At 38.2% G+C, this 13966-nt stretch overlaps 1 protein-coding gene across 1 annotated transcript in view; it reads right to left on the reverse strand.

Moving 5' to 3' along the window:
- PHLPP1 (PH domain and leucine rich repeat protein phosphatase 1) overlaps window positions 1-13966 on the reverse strand; it is a 136241-nt gene that overhangs the window by 30449 nt on the left and 91826 nt on the right. Inside the window, exons 5-8 of the mRNA XM_015617996.1 lie at window positions 5516-5662; window positions 4765-4995; window positions 2551-2753; window positions 862-922 (exon numbers count right to left, since the gene is read on the reverse strand). Of these exons, the coding sequence (XP_015473482.1) occupies window positions 862-922; window positions 2551-2753; window positions 4765-4995; window positions 5516-5662 (642 nt within the window). The remainder of the gene's footprint in view (window positions 1-861; window positions 923-2550; window positions 2754-4764; window positions 4996-5515; window positions 5663-13966) is intronic.

The raw sequence follows: 13966 nt of genomic DNA on the forward strand, positions 1-13966 counted from the left end.
AATGGAGAACATAGCTTTACAAGATCACTTTTCAATAAATCACTTACCTAGTCACACCAGTGTGTCACATTTAGGACAACGTGAGTAACTCAGGACTGGTGAAACTTCCAAGTTGATGGCCCAGGTTAGCTCACTAATTGTTATGATCACCCTCAATAGCATGAGTGCTTTAAGCAGGTTTTCTAATGAATGAGATTATCACTTTAAATGCAGATGACTAATTTCTTGAATACGACAGCCATTAAGCACATGTATAAATGTTTTCCTGATTCATTACTGGAACTGTAAAACAAACTAAAACACCCCCTTTTCCATTTCTTCCCTTATCCCACCTCCTTCATTAAGGTGGAATTTAAGTATGCATTCAAATGGTAACTGCAGACATCCTTGCAGCAGCCAGGGCTGCAGAGAACTATCAGGAGCTGCAGGAGCTGCCAAACTGATGAGTAGACTATCAAACCATCACCTACGCTGGGCTTACAATGCAGACATATCCAGAAAGTAACTTCTGTACAAGCCTCAGATTGGTGTGCATTTGAATCATCATGTTCTAACTCCATAAAACAGGAAATCTTTTAATCATGGAAATAATACTCTTTTAAGTATAAAGAAATACAAATTTTGCTTTGGCCAGTAATTAAAAAAAAAAAAAAAAAAAGGAAAGTAAATCTATAAAAAGGAAACAGGAAAGAACTGACCAGCATGAAAAAACACGTCTTCCAACTCTGAAAATTAGTCTTTTCTTATCCCAAGGTCCAATTCCTACCCCCATTCCCACTCAGCAAGATGACAGTGAATGTCATTGTTCCATAAGTCTCTTTTATTTATATTTCACAGGTCGAAGAAAAAACATACTCTTACCTAGAAATATCCATATAAGCCAGGCAGTTAGGAACTGGATACACATCAAGGTGAACAAGTTCTAGGGGGAAAGAAATATATAGAACAAGAAAAGTGGTGATAAAGATTTGCACTTAAATGACTGTTCCATAAGAACTATTTTAAGAACTAACATCCAGAGATTTCAGACCACATCAATAATCTAAAAAATTTCTGAAGATCTGGACTTTCGTGAGCCCCTTGTGAGCTCTGTTTCTTTATCATGTCTTAGTACATTTGCTATGTTACATTGTACTTGCTATGACTGCCACTGCGTAACCGCTGAGGGACGAGAAACTGGAGGATTTTAAAAGTTTCATGGCAAATTCTCATTTTTTTTCCATTTTTGTCACAAGAGCTGTAATTTCACCTCCACCGCCCTCTGCCCAGAAGAGTCACTCACAAAACTGCTCTACTTTTTCCTCACTGGTCACTTGAGATATAAGCATGGGAAGGGAACCTCCCCACTCTGGAACAGCAAGTTACAGAATTCCAGAGTCCTTTAGGTCATGGCAAGATCCTGAGTATTTGTCAACACATTACATAAGCCTTGGCATGCCTGTGGAGTTCCCAGTTGCAGGCAGCCTTACAAATCTTTCATAACAGAGCTACAGCTAATAATGTTATTATTGAAGCAATCAAAATATAGTTCATATCCTAAGGTTTTAAGTAGCTTGTGCTTAATGTTAAGTTAAAAAAAAAAAACCCTCAAAAACCAAACAGACATTTATTTAGGCCTACAGAAAAATCAACTGAAGTGCAACCGTAACATGCAGTTTCTTCGGAAGACAAGATGAAAACAAGGTGGCCCAGAGTGCAATGAGAGGACCAGCCAGAAGGAACAGCAAGACCAAATAGGCAGTTGGTTGAAAGACATGGGTTTACTTGGATTCTCAGCCCACATTGAACAGCACATGCTCAGATTATGTTAACTTTTCTCAGCTATAAAGCATGAATTCTTAATGAAGGTGCAGGCTTAGATACTGCTAAGATGACAGCCTTTTAAAGGCAGTTCAGACTGCTCATCAAATTCACAGTTCTCTGACTTTGCATTTTCTTTATTCCACACTGAACTACTCCAAATGATAAAAATGTTGGTGCAAACTGACTATTTTAAGTAATAGCAGTTTCCAGAGACAGATCAAAGAGATCCTGCTCTTGAAACCACAGTTATTCAACTGAAGATGGCTGCATTATTTTTATTATCAAATACAAGTAAATGAAGTTACCATTATGAATTTCATAGCTTTCTAGACAGGGTAAGCAGCTAGAGGGAGGAGCAAACATTTATAGTTTTGGTATGTTCCCAAATGGCCACTTGTTCAAACTTTTTCAGTGCAGAGAAAAGCAGTAAATTCCTTACTGGTTTAATAGCACACATCAATGCAAGAACAAGTGACAAATTCAAGAACCTTCCCTACTGACAGAGAAGAATTTCTAAGATTTTCACAGTTCTTAGATCATGGTTCCTAGACCTCCAAATCGTGTTTTTATTTGAAAGTCACTTCCGAAGCCCAGAACTGCCAGTAGCATGACACAGCACATGTGAAACCCTTTTATCTAGGACTGTGTCAAGAGCCTCCTGATTATGTGCACTACTACACTCCACAAGCATCTGACAGAGAACCAGGTACAATGACAATACCACCGCCACCTTGAAAACGCACTTACCATTGCAGGAAGCGTACAGGGCTTTGAGAAAATACCCACTGATTTTGAGGGTCACCAGCTGATTCCTTTCACAGTGTAACACTTCCACATTGTTAAAAACTGTTGCATCCAGCTCCCCAAGTTTGTTGTCTCGAAGATCCAATTGGGTCACATGATGCAGAAAATCTATTTCATCAGCCTCCAATCTCCTAATTGAATTCAATCTTGCAGACAAAAAAGGGAGATTAGGTGTAGTTATAAGGCAGGCTCCTGCTGACAAACCACTGCTCGCTCTACAATCAATCAGCTGCACTGGATTAAACTAGCACGCTTTCAGGTTCTGATCAAGGTTGATTTTTAATATTTTCCCCTTTGTTATGTTACGGTTTTCATCCTTTGAAAAACAGGATGGATATGCTCTGTAGCTTTATCCATCATGACAAAGGAATGATGACACCAAACCCCTTTCTAAACTACTTTGAAAACTACTGATGAAAAGGTCTGCAAGAAGCTAAGCATTACTGTTACTGTGCCTATAAAAATAAAATATGATCTGGCTGTTATTTGTTCCCAATAGTCTGGAAAAGAACAAAACCTCTACAGTTCTTGCTGGCCTATCATCTGCTGGAAAAATCCAGAACACACAAGTAACCAGCATGTATTGGAGACCCTTGCCTTATTGAAAGGCCAAATTGAGATTTATGAATTCCCATGTACTTGCTTCTCACCTCTCCATGTTTCACAGCAAGCAAATTCAGAGACCTGAAAATGGGTGTTGAAAGAAAACAAAGCAAAAATCCAAGATGACTGGATCTGACAGATAAATCATGGAAACCTGTCCTACTCAGGACAGGTTTTACACATCTTCACTTTAGTGCACTGATGCTGTTAATATTCAGCAACTTCCCCAGAAGTTATACCTGAATTAGATTATCTATAATCCAGCAATGTTTATGACTGTGGAGCACTTGAAAGAGATCAGTTTCAAATTCCCAGCTCTGAGTGGAACACTAAAACCAGTATAGTAACTTCTGCTGGCACACTGAGGCAGCTGAGCCTCCTACAGCAGATAAGGACAAATACTCACAGTTCTGCTGTTGCTTCTGCTTTCCAAGCATTGCCCTCTGTGTAACTGTTGTGTTTTTAGAGTAGCCACATCCTTAAGTTAAAAGAATAAGGGTACTATGCCCCCTCCAACACCACCTTACCTTTTCTATTTTCAATTTGCAAGAACTGCTTCTTTTTTACTTCAGTGAAGCAAAGCACTTCATTGTACAGCAAGTACAATATTTACTATTTCAGGCAGTGCCACAAAGAACCACTGTTCACTGCCAGGTGCAGAAAGGATGCAGCAGACAATGAGGGGGCAAGAACTGCACTGCTGGAACTCGTGGCCAGGTCAGCCACAAGATCCATTCTCTGAGGCCAATTTATTTGCTTGTAAATGTATGTACAAACACGCAGACACATTTTAACCCTACCAGGAACACTCAGAAATTCACCTACATATTTTAGCTAAACTTATGCTGGCCCTTCCTAGACTGGAAAGTCTGACAGTGACATGGTAGTACAGTAAGGTAAGTTTTACCTTACTTTAGCTTAACTACATGGTTCCAAAATTCTCTGTTATATGGACCTCATGGTTCACGCTCTGAATTGAGCCTTGACCAGCTGAGTGCAGAATTTTTCTTCCCCAAAGACCATAACAATAGAGAATCACCTCATACCAGAGCCATTTGTAATAAGGATCTCTTTGGACTCTTCTGAGGGTATCAATAAAATAACATTACTCATGATGGACAAGGCCTTTTAACACACCAAGAAATATTAAAATATCTATTTATGCCCTTTTTTTCACCTCACAAATCTGCAACATTTCAGACAAAAGCTTTTTGGGCCAGGGGCTATCATGTCTATTGCATTAACACTGAAGCAACAAGAACTGCAGGAATCACAAGAGTCCCAGGCTCCGTTTTGTTTGATCCTTTGGTGCAAACATTCATTTCCCCTAAAACTCATTTTTCTACCTATTGATCCCCCTAAATGCTCCAACTTCCTCAAAGAAGAGTGCTAAATCACAGCAAGTGCTGGGAGTTACATAACACCACCAGAAACACGGTTCAGTGGACAAACACAAGAGATTTATACCCAGAGGCAATCCTGACAGCCAAGGAGAAGCCATTTCAACACAAATAACTTAGGCTCACTTCTTTTTCCTTTTTTCCAAATACCTACCTCAGATCCACATGCTTAATATGAGGCATCCTTTTTAACACCTGTAGGTTCAGGGTATCCATGCAGTTTCCTGACATACAGAGCTTATCCATGGCAGTCAGCTTCTCCAGCACTCCAGGAATGTCAGTGAACTCATTGAAGGACAGACTCACATAGCTGAGTTGATGCATATGCTCCAATTCATCAGGAAGGGACTGGAGAAAGTTGCCATCCAGCAAAAATGTCTGCAAGCTATTAGATGAGGGGAAAGGAGAGTGAAGAAAATGAGTGACCTGTTAAATCACATTTCCTTCCTATAAACACATTAATCTGCTGCAGTTACAGTGACATACAATATACAAAAGGGCAGCAGAAATAAAAATGTTAATGAGTAACACTAACATCTGCTACAGGAGATATCCACCAAATAATTAAAAGTTTTGTCAACTATAAAGTGTAGGCTGTTACACGGTTCTATCTCCAGAACTACAATTCATATGACAGCTGAAAACATCAGCAAAAAGGGTTAAAAGATTTTCTTCACTGTGAAGGTGACCCTTGTGTCAAAAGCTGGAGAATGGAAGAGCTCTGAGGCACGAAGTGTGCTTTCCCTCCATCCACAATTGCTTCCATATGGATCTACAAGCCAGTCTGCTCTGACAGAAGTAAGTTTAAACTGTTTCTCATAGCAGGAGTATGTACAGTCGTGAAACTGCTTGTTGCCTTTGTTATTGTCAGGCTGCGTATGTGAAAGTTCTAAAAAAGTACTTGCTTGTGCATTTCGCCTACAACTGCTGGAATGCTTCTGAGGGCATTGCAGGACACGTTGAGTTCAGTCAGGGTTGGGATACTGCAGACTGCCAGTGGGAAGTCCCCTAAATTATTATTCGAAAGGTTAAGGCTCTTCAATTTGGTGAATCTAAAATGAGATAAGAAAAAAATACAGGAAACAAGTGAGTAATCCACATTAAGATGCCTCACAGTAATTAATATAAGGCGAGTTTGATTATGTAAATACAGATCATATGCATTTTTAGTTTATATGCTCAGTACAGTCAGGGAAACTACCAGATACTCAAATTCAACACCACTTGTAAGAGTTCACTCACGTTAAGCTGACAGACTCTCTTGAACAGCACATTAAATGTATTTTCCAATGAGTGTAACAAAGAACAAATCCCTTGCCATCCGTATCATATATTTCACTTCTGTGGCATCTCACCCTATGCTCAAGCATTGCTAACTTCCTGAACCCATTTTTTGGTAGTAAAACTACCCTCGTGACACAGGTTACAAGGTGCAGGAAATTCTCAGACTATCAGAACATTAATTTTTTTGTGGTGCTGCTGACCTGCCTGCTCAGCACCATTCATGTTTGCCTTTCAAACAAAAATTCTCATTAGAATAGACTGTTTGGAATACAAGTAGCTAATATGTTGAATTAAAACAGAATTTAGCAAGGTTTCTGCAGTGACAGAGGCAAAATTTTGTCCTTGACATGTCACAGAACTCTTAAAAGCCCTTGGTTTATCACATCAGCCAAAAAAGCAACTTGCATGTAGTTGCCTTACTAAAAATGACCAAAACCATTTAAACAAAAAAACCCAAGAAGGGCACAATCCAATTAGCCAGCCTGCATGTTCAGCAACATTATTATGGTTGCCTGACAACCACTGGGAGGTGTGCCTAAAGCCAAGTAAAAGAATGAATGAAAGATCCGTGTCAGATTCCGATAGATGGGAGGAAGTTTCTTTTCTGGCACAGCTTCCTATACCAGGACATTTTATCTGGACTTATTTTTCCCTTCATTAAAGATCAAGTCCTCTATTTGTGTCTGCAAACTTTTATATAACTTTGCGATGGAAGCAAAACTGTAGCTATGAGTGCTGCTATTCCACATGAAAGTAACCTCTAGCAGCAGTGCCAGTGTATCCATAGCCTCTGCATCAGCCCATTGCTACCTGAGAGAACTTTGTTCTCCTCCAACCAGAAAACACGAAGAGCAAATGCATCAAGCATTAAAAGGTTAGAGAGTTTTAATAACAAGACCTAAAAATCTCCAGCAGCTACTGCAATCAACAGCATTCGATTATACACACCTTTAAGTATTGCCTAAATTAAACTCATGACACTGACTAAAATTCAACTGAAAATGTAAGCAGTGCCTTTGTATGGTACTTCAGAGAGGGATGCTGAGCCCCAAAGTCAGGCTGTAAATACACATAACATTTACACAGGCTTGCAGCAAGCAAGGGAATGCTGTACTCTCTAGCGGTATTTTGGTGCAATGATGGCAGGAGGGAAAAAAAAAAATATTGCCAGAGTTATCACGAATTTTGAACACCCTGTGCCATGCTCGAGGCCAAAGAAGTTCAGAACAAAGTTAGATGGAGACTAAAGGAAATCTTGCAATCAAATTAGTGCTGCAGGGGAAAAAATGCTACTGTGCAGAAACAATGACTAGTCTATCTCTGGAGGGAGAACTGTAAATTAAAAAGAGACGAGGGTAAGTTAATAAGGGCTGCTAGCCAGAAAAATAAATAAGCACAATTTAAACATTATTGTCGTGTTCATCTCCATGTGACCCCAGGACCAGATCAGTCAGGAGTGTGGCAAAATAAAAATAGGGACAGGTACGACTTGGTTGCCTGAAAATAAAAAACTTAAGTAACACACAAAATAACAAAGGAACATAAGCCATGTACGGTATGGGGACAACCCCAGAAGACCCTGAAATGGGGGAAATATAACAATATATATGACACAAGCAACCAATCATAAAAGAGAACTAGAAACATAACCTTACATGAAATAACTCTATTAACATAAGAACTTCCATGGTGCAACAGCACATAACTTTTACTTGCCCTAGCTAACAAGGTTTTTCCCATGGCTTTAAATCTGTGATTGCCCCAGGTCAGCAGACTCCCACATACTACACCTTCATATTCCTCTATTTTGAGAGAAAGGGCTTAAAAATCTTGAACCTAGAACTGAAACACACAATCCTGCATTTATGTTGGAAATAATTGTAAATTTAGGGCACAGACCTACTGCCTTGAAATTTGGGGTGTTTCTGTCGTGGAACAGATGTCCCACATCATCCTCAAAGTTACCTGCAAATAAAAACAAAAGTGCTCCAAGCACTGGACTCAGAGTCTTTAGAAAATTTTTTCCCAGTATTTAGGCAAGTACAAAAATAGTAAAACCAAGAAGATTAAGTCAAAATAAGTAAGCTGCTGGAGAAACATCAAAATGTAACCTTTCAAATTTTCAAACCAACCATGAAAAAATAATTCCCTCATTTAACAACCACACCAAGGCTACAGCCTTTACCTGTGCTGCTCTCTAGTCTCAAAAGGATAGTCTCAGGGTTTTTGTCCACTAAACAATCTACTAGGAGATCCTGAATGCAATATTGAGATAAAATTACAGAAGATCAGAGGAAAGAGGACTGGGGCAGCAGGTGGTAAAGGAAGCTAAGAAATACAATAACTCCAGTGTCATGTTCAGCTTCAAGGTTTTCTGCATACATTATTGTGCATAACTGCTCTAAGTCAAAGAGGAAGAGGGGGAAAAAAGCGCTCCCCCTACCTGGCATATCTGGATTACATTTCTACTACTCTAATGTATGCTGTAATGTGTATTTATTAAAGGTCTTTAGCGAGTAATCTAACTACCCAGGACACAAACTGAACTGGTTAACAGGTCTATGTAGTGCATAAGCGAGGAGGAATAGTACATCCAGTATTGGATAAACTCATACAAAATGCACATAGAAGTGTAGTGGTGTAGAAGCATACACCAAAAAAACCACAAATGAAAGTTCATTGTTGAATCACATTTATGGAAACACTGAAAGACAGACAGCACAGTCTTAGTTAAAATTAAGAGACCAATTTAAGACATCTGGCTGGAAAGAGGTATTTTCTTGCCCCACTGCAAACATGTTAATTTAGAAAATGCTAAAGCAGTATTTTTTCTCATGAAGAACTGTCATGTGCAGAACATTACTGAGCCAAACAAGCAGGAATTTGCTCAAAGTTAGATCTAAGTCTACCTCTTATCTTTGGCCACTCACTTCCCACTATCCACATCACAAACATGCCAGTGCACTTCCGTTATGGAGCACTGCCATGCTGCACAACTGAAATGCTGAACTGTTGATAGCACCTCTTATATCTAGACAGATTTACAGTCAGTCACACCAGTATCACTTGTATGTCACATCAATATAAATAAGGTAGGAGAGAAGTATTTTACAGACTCAAGATTTCTGTTGTGGCTGAGTTTGCAAAGCATCAGTCTTCCAATAGATTTTACAGAGTAACATCTTTCCTGCTTTCTCACATCCAAATCTTTACTCCTATCAGAAGCAGGCACACACATCAATGCTGCCCACACGGCATTGCTAGAAAGGAAGAAAGGCACAACATTGCTCAATTGAGGTATAACAGTGCAATGACCTGGTATCAAGTACAGACATATGCTTTTCGTCCTCTTCTCCCTTCTATGGTTCCAGACTTTGTTATCTCAGTAAAAGTCAACCTGAAGAACAGCATCTCTCAATACACTATGCTCAGCTAGCTTACTAGCTTTCTTTTATAATGGCCAATACATAAACATTCACTTTGATGAATAAAAATAGTCCTAATTTAAGCTAGAGCTAAATGTTGAGCATGTCAACCCTTGGGTTTAAACGTGCAATATGACTGAACAATAATTGCCCTAACTGAGCCAAAACCTGCCCACTTACTTAATCCTGAAGCTGCCACTTCAGGAAGAGTTTTAGTTTGACATATGCAAAATAAGGAGAAGGACTAACAAGAGAAGTTTGCATCACAGCAAAGCAATTAACTAACTGACGTGCTAATTTCAAATTCAGACCTACATGGTGGGAACAGTGGAGGAATTTTCATCACACAGTACAGCATTTGTGTTCCACTATGTTTGGGGCAAGGGAAATAGTGTATTCCAAGTGGTGATTATACACCTTCATTGAAATTCAGCCATAACAGACTCATCTGACAAAACTGGTCTTGCCCTACTCTTACCAAAAACAATTAAAAACCAGTATTTTACTACACCTGCAAGGGAAGGCATGGCTTAATAAAGAACTCCATCTATGGAAAACAATCACTTTTCCAAAACTATCTCCAGAACCTGGGCTCTCATGACTATGCTGTGGTTACAGCTCAATATTATTTTCAAGCAGCAATGTAAGTGTCCCTCAGTTTCAGCATCATTTCTGAGCAGAACAGTGGCGTTTGCCTTGCAGTGCTGTGACAAGTTTGAGAACCAAACTAAAACTTGCCACCTTCTTGAGCATCTGTTACTTTGGCTACTTACTTCATAATGAAGAAAATTTCCGTAAAATTCTGCCATGGCAATTTCCTCCTTGGAAATAAAAGGTGCAAGTTATTCCCTTTCTGCAGTTGTGTTGGATTACCCTCCATGGCCTTACTGCCTAAGGGAGCTGCTAGCCTGGTGCCAGAAATACTGTCATAGCATTCCCTTTCCAGAAAAGTGTCATTGACAAAATCTTAAATGAGTAAGACAATTCAAATGAACAAATAATTAGATGTTAAGTCAAATTCAGACTACCTCCAAACTTAACAACAATAAAGCTTTTACTATATGACATGGTTGGTAAGAGTACCATAAAGACAAGATAACCATGTGTACGCTTTTTTTAGTGCAAATAACTTGAACCTACACTACTTCACAATGCAGTTCTCAATTTCTGCACATACCTACCACACACTGCTTCATATGGGGAGAAAGACCAACCTCAGAGGAAGGACAAAATTCTTAGGAAAAAATAATGAAAATATACTCACATTCTCTCTATTGGAAATTTATAATTGAAATACAAAAGCATTAACTAGGGGTGGACTTCCAAACTGAAACATGTTTAAGTACATGAAAAGAAAATCCTTACTTGGGAAGCCATATCCAAAAAAGAATAGACAAAATGAACAAGTAAACTGTGGATTATTATCCACAATAACTGGATTCCATAAATATGTTCACTTGTTGAAACACTGCTCAGAAGAGATACTGCTGTACTTAGTCTTACAGCTCACTAAAGTGAATCCAATTAATCCAACTGCAATTTCTACTTTTAGACTATACTATTTTTAAAAATGCTATTTTTATTGCATATATCTTAGTGCCATTTACTTTTCTCGTACTACTATTAAGTTAACTGTTCCAATTTAAAAAATAAAATAAAAAAATCAATGTGTTTCAGGCATTAAACCAATTTTTCAATTGTCCCCACTTAGTTGTTTGCAGAGACTTAATTTTATAAATTAATTTTTCTTTAATTAAATGCCACTGATTTTTGCTGAGTGTTCACAAGGGCATTTTCTTGAGATTGCAAAGATACACAGGAGTTAAGGAGAACAGTTACAAAGGTTTGGAAAGATGCACTAACAAAAGCAAACTCTTTCTTCAATACCTTTACAAAATAAAACAAAAGCAGTGAAATTACATAAACAAGAAACTCCAAGTGCTATCTTCAGCATTATAAATATTTCAAAAAAATAAATTCCAAAGCTACAGAGATGAGAAAACAAGTGTAGCATTAAAATCTAGCAAGCACTGGATAGGGTTTGTTACTAGTAGACCTCTGGTTGTCAATACCACACAAACCTTTCCTCTTGCCCTGCTGCTCAGATAGCTCCACTTCAGTGTTTGACTTCAAGTGAAAGAGGAGAAACTGTATAAAAAGTAAGGTTACCTCCTCTCCAAAACCAACAGAGTTGCAAGAGGAAGCTCTCTGCATCTTCACACACCATGGAGCAAGAAATGTTAGCATGTTCCGTATATTAGGATTCATTTGAATATTAAAAAAAAAACAAAACTAAACCCAAACCACTAATCCCCCCAAAAAATCCCAAATCAAATCAAAACAACAAAAAACAAACTCCATAAACAACAAGAAAACAAAGGGAAAAAGACAACTACTAAACCCAAACATACACCCCCAAAATAAAGGTGGGGGGGGGGGGAAATAAGGAGAAAGATCAAATCTTTTCTAGTGCATCTATTGGCAGTGCCCCTATGGGGCCTGACAAAGGGGAAGATGTATAATTGACATTCATTAAACCATCCAACTGTCTCCACTATCCTCAGTTTCATTCACTAATAGCAATAATCACAAGAAGTACCTCAATGTACTTTGAAGTCAAACAAGTGACAGGCTGGAGACCTTCCTCCCTACTCCTCAGTTTCTAGGTACAAGGTAAGATCAAGCTGCATATTACACTGACTTCCAGCAACCTTGCCTGCTGGGTTCATACCAGTTAGGTTGGCCATACTGGTTCCCCCTTGCTTCCAAGTGTTCTCTGAATAAAGACTGCATTTTAAATTACCTCCTTATTGCACAATGAATTTGTAAGGAGGATTTAGCTTGAAGTTGCCTGAAATCCTGGGTTTTCAGATAAAAACTGGAAGTTTCAAGGGATTTCAAAAACACTTTCATCAGTAATTCAGAGTGCTCCAGCCTTCTCATAACCTAGAAATGCATCTTCAAATTTCTGCCACTAGCCCCAAAGAGTTTCACCTCAGAAGGCAGTTCATTTCTAGAACAGCTCTAGGAGAGAAACTATACCAACTCATCCTAAGATAAAAACCCATATAATCACTGTTAACAATTAACAACCACAATCAGCATAATAATGCATTCTTTAGATTAAACTGACAAGCATGATTTTTTATTTTTTAAAACAACTTTGTCTTACTACATCTCCCTTTTTTTCTTTTTTTTCTTTTAAATCTGAAACAGTCTTAACTTAAAAATCCACATACTGATAACTTACTTTTCAACATTAACAAGAAAATAATACTCTTGATGCCAACCACTTTTTCCAACAGCACCAACTGAAACAATTACTTTTAAATATAAAGTGCTCTCAGTCCAGTGAAGCAGAGCAACAGTAAACAAAGACTACTGTCTATTCTTTTGCCTCAAACTCAGAACAAAAGTACTCCACAAAATTAGCAAGCCTGAACTCTTGTTAGCATTTCAACCAGGGAATCTCTCTCCTCCAAAAGAGAAACATCCTTGTAGTTTTAAAAAATATTCTGTGAGGGAGAACAAGTAGTATCATTTGCTACTTTTTTCAGCACAGATGAATTTTCAGATGGCTTATTTGTATACATAGCATGAAATATGTATTCCCTGATAAGTAGGAAAAAAATAGAGGTAGCTGTATTTACCTTTCAATATTCAGAGAGTTCAGTTATGGAAGTTCACATCTGCAGAGCATCTACAGCAACAAAAGGGGGTTGAGTGGGCAGTAAAGCAAATAAAAGTGCAGGTACTGGGAAAAAAGTGCATGTACACCTCTGTACACTTTCAGATGCCATATACTGACCAGGACTAAACATTTTATTCATAAATGCAACAAATGATATTATTTTAACAACTGAAAGAAGCAACTACATAAACAGAAATAGAAATTCCTTTTATCCCCAATACATTCCTGGCTGTACCTGCCATGTCAGTGCACTAGTCATCAATGTCATTACTGTGACCCAGCTGCTTGCAAGTCTACTCAAGGAGTGGCTGAAAAATTGGTATTTTATTGTGTCTTTGACACACTTGTTCTGAAATCCAATTCATTAAATTACCACCCAAACTTTATTAAGTTTATTATAATTAGGTTTATTATAATTAAGTTTATTATTATTATTTATTAAGAGGAACTGTAGCACCAAGAACTGCTTATAGCAAGACAAATTTTCCTAGACTGTCTTACTAACAAGGTTTTACTTTAAAATCGTACCAGGAAGAGTAAGTATATAAATGCCAATGTGTTTGTTTCACAACATCCAAGCAGCAAGCATCCAAGCTATTTTGGAGCTTTAAATACCTGTAGGCTTGATTCAGTGGTGCTGCGCCTCATGTGCAGCTCCAATTTAGCAACTGAGAATTTGGTAGAAAAGCCAACAGTACCAAATCAGAACAGCAGAAATTCTGTAGTTGCTTTCCTGTGATTTGAAAGAATGCTGATGAACAAAAAGAGACTTTTGGTTTATTCAGTGAAGTTTTACCTTGTGCAACCCCTATAAATGGTTATATGGAATTGGTTTTAAAAAAAAATCAGATAATGTGTTCACAGGAACGACAAGATTCACTTTACATATGTTTTGATACTGGGTTTCACTAATAACTTCAAAACATACAGTGCTCTCCTCTTTCTAGATATTTGTG

Source organism: Parus major, chromosome 2, assembly GCF_001522545.3.
Source record: "Parus major isolate Abel chromosome 2, Parus_major1.1, whole genome shotgun sequence".
Lineage (NCBI taxonomy): Eukaryota > Metazoa > Chordata > Aves > Passeriformes > Paridae > Parus > Parus major.